Source organism: Bremia lactucae, linkage group LG6 (assembly GCF_004359215.1).
Source record: "Bremia lactucae strain SF5 linkage group LG6, whole genome shotgun sequence".
Taxonomy (NCBI): domain Eukaryota; phylum Oomycota; class Peronosporomycetes; order Peronosporales; family Peronosporaceae; genus Bremia; species Bremia lactucae.
This window is the reverse complement of record NC_090615.1, coordinates 3,692,784-3,698,833: the sequence shown is the minus strand read 5'-3', so window position 1 is coordinate 3,698,833 and position 6,050 is coordinate 3,692,784. Positions and strand designations below refer to the sequence as shown.

General features: G+C 44.6%; 3 protein-coding genes across 3 annotated transcripts; all 3 read right to left on the bottom strand.

Moving 5' to 3' along the window:
- Window positions 1–421: 421 nt before the first annotated feature.
- CCR75_001680 (uncharacterized protein) lies at window positions 422–910 on the bottom strand (the record flags this gene model as incomplete). Its single annotated transcript, XM_067959781.1, has 1 exon — window positions 422–910. The coding sequence occupies one exon, from the start codon at window positions 908–910 to the stop codon at window positions 422–424; it is 489 nt and encodes a 162-aa protein (XP_067818573.1).
- Window positions 911–1,187: 277 nt separating this feature from the next.
- CCR75_001679 (uncharacterized protein) lies at window positions 1,188–1,393 on the bottom strand (the record flags this gene model as incomplete). Its single annotated transcript, XM_067959780.1, is given in 2 exon segments — window positions 1,188–1,238; window positions 1,250–1,393. The coding sequence occupies 2 exon segments, from the start codon at window positions 1,391–1,393 to the stop codon at window positions 1,188–1,190; spliced, it is 195 nt and encodes a 64-aa protein (XP_067818328.1).
- A 330-nt stretch (window positions 1,394–1,723) lies between these two features.
- On the bottom strand, window positions 1,724–5,287 carry CCR75_001678 (uncharacterized protein; the record flags this gene model as incomplete). The annotated part of the gene is made up of 1 exon (XM_067959779.1): window positions 1,724–5,287. The coding sequence occupies one exon, from the start codon at window positions 5,285–5,287 to the stop codon at window positions 1,724–1,726; it is 3,564 nt and encodes a 1,187-aa protein (XP_067818329.1).
- Window positions 5,288–6,050: the final 763 nt, after the last annotated feature.

Here is a 6,050-nt window from a genome sequence, read left to right as displayed (position 1 = left end):
CGGCTCGTGTCATTAATATTGGGCCCGTGGTTGGACTGATGCCGCAACAGATTGATTCCGTCGCCTATGACACGTCCGAAGCTGCCATTCACCACACGAGCCGCCAAGCTGGCTCGTCGTCCTAATGGTGGCCTCATTCTCGTAAGCGAGGACATGTGCCGTCAAAAATGTCCAACGGTATATCGGTGGCTACTGGCGTCAGTATGGATGATCTCGGTACTATTAAAAAGAAATCAGTGAGGTTTTTATATTTGTTGCATTGTTTTCGCCATGCTGGCTACAAATGAAGAATCCAACAATAAATCTAATGAGCTGAACTGGTGTCATTGCTCTTGTATAAATCACTTTATGGTCCGCTTCGCGATCGTACAAGTGTGATACGGTCCTTCGTATTTACTATTCGTAGCACGAGCTGTTGAATCTACTCTAAACCATCTGTCTGTCGAAAGCGTTTTAAGATGCCCATGAAAAACGCCTTGCGGTTATTTACGTTGTCACTCACACAGCGATCGAGCTCGTCAAGTGCCTTCTTTGCAGTCTCGTAGTCAAACCACGACAAGAAATCAATCATGCGATCATCCACGTCTTCTTGTGTCAGCTTGTACTCAGGACTGTCGATGCGTTTCTGTATTAATGCCTTCGCCTTCTTCACTTGAACAATGCTTTGTTTTGAACGCAACGAGTCAATTTTTTGGCGACGGATTTCCGACTTCTTACCACCACCGCCAGCGGTCAACTCAACGTTAATGCGGCGTCCTAACAAAAGTGTATGGTGGCGCGATAGCGCAGCCCCAAGCGCCTTGTTGTCCTTGACCTCAATAAAAGCCATTCCTTTGAACTTTTTAGTCTTCTTATCTGTCAGCATTCGCAGTGTGATCTCGCCTGCCTCGGCAAAATGTTTCCGAATCATGGCTTCTGTAGTTTTGAAAGGTAGCTGGCCCACAAAAAGTGTAAGATGAATACTCTTGTGGTAACTAGCGCTTTTGTTGTCATCGCCTACAGCCTCCTCGCTTGCCTTTTGTTTCTTCAAGTGGGACTCTGTATTATTCGTTCCATCGGCCTTGCGCTTGGACTCGCGCTTGCGTAGGCGCCGCGCCTGAGCATTCAATTTCACATTGTCATGGGCAATATTAGCCTCGTAAGAGGTGATAGCGTCATCTCTTGTTGTTGAAAGCTCTGATTTTTGCTTAGTAAGCTGGGCTAGACGCCGTTGCGCTTGGGTGTTTGGATGAGCGAAGCTGGTGTCAACTTGACTTGCTATATCAAGCTCCGCGGAAGAATTTTGATCGCGCTTCTGTTCTGCAGAAAATTCTGGAACCAGTCGGGATGTGGCTTCCTGTTGATGCTGATGCTTGCGCAATAGCTGGCGACGCTGCTTGGCGTTCAAAGTCATATCGAGCTTTAATGATTGATTGGCTTGGCGAAGAAATGTCTGCACCAAAACTATAATTTTTACAATCATTTGTCATAAAATGTTGTATAATATTTAAATAAATACACTTCCAGATGGAAAGACCTTGTGGCGCAATGGATAGCGCATCTGACTTCTAATCAGGGGGTTGTGGGTTCGAGTCCCATCAAGGTCGCAATTTTAAGATTGTCTTGGCTATGTTCTAAAATGATTAATCATCTTATTTACAAAAATTCTGACTACATTGGCAAGAACTATATGAGAAAAAAGGAGTTAATCTATTGCACTATAATTAACAAAACTGATCTACTGCTAGCTTGTCGATGCCTTTAGAGCACGGTACGCGGCATCTTTTCCCTCAGCACGATATTTAGCCTTCTTTTCCGCCTTGTGCACGCCTTCAAACTGCTTCTCTTCACGTTGCTTGCGCTTAAGGTTCTCAGCATTGCGCTGGCTCTGACGTAATTTCCGTGTGGCCTCACGGTCACGACGCACCGTGTTTACACGTAACATAAAACCATACTTCTTCTTCTCTTCTGGCTCTAAGACCACAGCACGTGTAGTCAAGTAGCCCTTATTAGCTCCTTTCTTCTTATCTTCCTTAGGTTTACTAGCGAACGGGAGGTTCGCTTGGAGTTTTTTGGGCACTTTAAAAGCCTGAAATTTACGCTCCGTTCGTACAATGGGTTTATATAGCGAGTCCGGATTCACGGGCACAGCGAGCTTTTGCTCCTTGCGCAATTCATATGTCGTCTTCATCAGTCCTAAGGAACTCTTTCGAGATCCCTTTGCATTCGTTAGCAAAGACGTTATGGGATTATACAACTGCTTTGGGTCTACGGGCACCCACGTGCGGCAAAAAATGAGATCACTTTTTAATATTTTGTCCTCAAAAGTAGCCCGAAAATCACCCTTTTCACCGCGAAGAGCCTTTTTAATGCGCCCCCGCAGACCACTCACAGTGCGAATACTAGCCCCTTCAAACTTGGCGACTTCCAGCTCTGTGTTAAACATGCCTTTAATAAAAGCCGTGTTCTTGTGAATTTTACTCGGTGTTCCAATTAACTTGAGCTTCTTGACGACACTAAACTTGTGGTCAAGCTCAAGCACGACACCAGTGCCACTTACACGAAACCCTTCCGCATTTGTCGATAGTGTCTGGAATGCCAGCACGCCAGTATTCGGAGGGCACATGGGGCCAAAGATCGTTGCGTGGCAATGCATGTGCTCTGGTGTATATTTCAAGTATCGATGCCGCTCGTTCGTATCCTCGATAGAGTATAAGGGCAAACTCTGGAAACGCCGCCAGCCAATGGAAAACACCAACGGGTCGTTGGTTTTCAAAATTTTCCTGTGCCAACGGTGCTTCTTAAAACGCATACGGACCAGTCCTAATGAGTCTTCAATAGTTGGTAGACCACCGACAACAATAGGATTCTTTGGATCGTAGTATCGCACAAACTCAGCAGGGATTTTTGAGAACTCAATACGAACATAAAGACCATTTCGAAAGCCTTCCAGCTGTAGACGCATGTCCTCGCCTTCTTCTCCAAACTCCTCGGCATTCCGTTGCGCTTGTTCCTCACGTAAACGTTTTGCCTCAATCATCACCTCTGTCATTTCTTCGTCGTCCTCCACTTTCTTCTGGCCACCAACCATAACATCATCATCTTCATCCACCGTTCGTTTCACGGATTTCTGGGCTCGAAGACGTTCGCGTATCTGTTCATCCGTCTCATTCTTGCCAATTTCGTGATCGTCACTACAATTGCCTTTAGCCGCAACATCTACAGCACCATTCTGCACTTCGCCAGTTTCCAAGTCTTCGAATGAGCCGTGCATTTCATCATCATTGGTTGGATCAATAGCACCATTATCTTCTTCATCACTATTGACGTCATCGTTTCTCTGAACGCGCTTCCAAGTACCAGTCACAAAACGATTTCGGATGCTTTCCAGAACGTCAGGTATCGTCCAATCTTTTCTATCATTCGTGCCAACATTTAAACGCGAACAGTCAATGGCATTAATCAGATTGTACTTCTCAGACGCAGATGACAGTTCACCCATGGAGTTGGTTTGGAGTTTTAATGTAAAAAAAGCATCGTCTTCATTTTCGCTGGGCTGTACCTGAAGATTTTTGTCAGACTTTGACTCTACCTCTTCCAAATCATGATCCGTCTTAAAAAGCTTCTGACGCTTGCCGTAAACAAGCTCCATCAAATTCACGTCAGATCGCTCACGCTCAAGAAAATTGGCAGCAGCACGAGACACCATCGTTTCTTTCCACCTCAATTGCGACTGCTCTCCTGTAATTTCATCTTGCTCTTCTTCACTAGTATCGTCCTGATCATCATCATCCGAATCTGTGTGATCTTCATTGTTTACAGAATTTAAGGGGCCATCGCTCTCAGCAAAAATGGCTCGACGACGCGTACGACCATTACTGTCTTGTACAATAGCCTCTGTAGGGTTACCAGAATTCGGCTCGCCATCCTTGTCATCTTCCTCTTCTTCTATGTTTTCCTCCACACTCCCATCCTCATCGCTATCAATTTCATCCGCACGAATAGCAGTCGTGTGTCGAAAGAGCGACAGACTGGCTTCATTCAGCTTCTCATCAAGACCGACACCCATTTTCTGCATCTGCTGCACCATCTCAACTCCTTCACCCATCAGTCCAATGCGAGTGCCACTCGTTTCATTTCCACTTGTTCCCTGATCGCCCTCCTCGTCAGGTACAATGTCCCCCGTGTCTGGATTGGTGTAGTTTAGCTGGCTCAAATTAATATACATCGCATCTTTATCATACATAATGTTGCCGACATCCGACATGGGTGCATACAAGAGCGTATCTTTCTGGGTCAAGTGCTTCTTCTTGACAACTCCATCAGCTCTTTTCGTACTCGACGGCATGTTGCATGGGTCGGGCATTGCCGTCACGTTATCCATGTAGAAATCACCGGCACCAGCGATATGCATCCTCATGCCTGGTTTCAAGTGCGTACCACGTAAATAGCCATACAACGTCACTCGACGGTCCACCATTGAATTCCGCTGAACGTCATCAGGAGCAGTCACGTCTTCGAATCGATCCACCAATAAATACGGATGTGAATTCCTCCATGTCAGTGGACGAAATTTCATGCGCGATATATATAGAGATAAATTCTGAATTTCACCTTTCGGGTATTTGTTTGCAGATATTCCAGAAAAATAAAATAATTTCGCACCCTGATAGATTTCAGTCCAAAACCGAGCTTTCAGACGTTTCTTGGTCTTGCGAAGACTCTTGTTTTTCTTAAAACTGTCTAGATGCGTGAGAATCCCCATTACTTTCGGAAACCCGACAACTTGGAGGATATTAAGAAACTCAAATGTCTCCATTTCAAAACCAAAGCTGGCGTCCACGAGCAGCAGCACCAAGTCGGCAATTTTGGCCAAGTCAATCATGGCATTTAGATCGTTCGGGCATTCAAAAAAAGTGATACGGCGATCTTTGCCACTGACTACAGTCACTGGGCCTTTGACATCCACGAGGTTGTGTCGAGTGTAGCGTTTGACAAGCGAGCGGATAACCGTGCTCTTACCACTACCTGGTGGACCCATGACAACCACCGAAATTGGCGGAGGTAGTTCCTCAGCACGATTTGATTGGGGTACATATTCTTTACGATGCTCACGGTCCAAGTTGCGCTGGATGGTCTTGCGTGCACGACCAGCCTTCGCTACTCCGAACGCCTTAGGATTCTTACGTTGTTCGGCCAGCGACGGCTGCTCCTTTTTTTGTTTTTCAAATGCTTTGCGCTTCTGTTTATTGACCTTGGCGCCCGACTTGGACTTACGATGGCCTTTACCAATGCTACTGGCGTCCATTGTCGAAAAGGTTACGACGCGAATATGAGTTTTTTGGTTGGATGGAGACAAAATGGTGTATGTCACATATTAGGTCAGCTGTCTAGTGTAGCGCACATGGAGTTGAAGAAAAAATAATTAATGTTTATACAATAGCCCCATAAAGCTGTTTTGACCAAAAAGTTGCAGAGCTGTAACTTGGCCGACATCGGTCGCTTGGCTGCAAAATTTGTTGAGCAAATAAGAATACTGATACTCGAAGGTGATTAAGGTGGCGCGTAGCGCATCAAGTAAAATTAATTTACTGAAAACGATCAAATAATGTACGAGGTGTGCCGTTACATTAATATAATTGCATTTAATATAAAAATAATTTAAGAAGTATTAAAATTATAATTTCTCTTAAAATATTTCCAATAATACCAAATTTAGTGAAATTGAGGCGACAAGACAAAAGTTCTCTTGCTCGGTTGTTTAAAGTTTAAACCAGTCGCTGCTAGACGCACGAATAAGCGGTGCGCAAGGAGTCGCAGTACAACGTTTATATGAACAAATTAAAGTCAGTAGGTAAAAAGATCGTTATGTATGAATTGAAATATAATATTACATTATTGCTTTTGCTCTATACTAAGCCTTTAGTATTGTGTGTCGGGGCACTAAAGAAAAGGGCATTTGGGTAGTAGGATGCAAAATGCAAAGTAAATATATTGAGGTCCTTCGTTCGCAAACCTATTGCTACCTCTAAGCCAATCATTACTTCTAGCCAATCATAGTTCATAGAGCT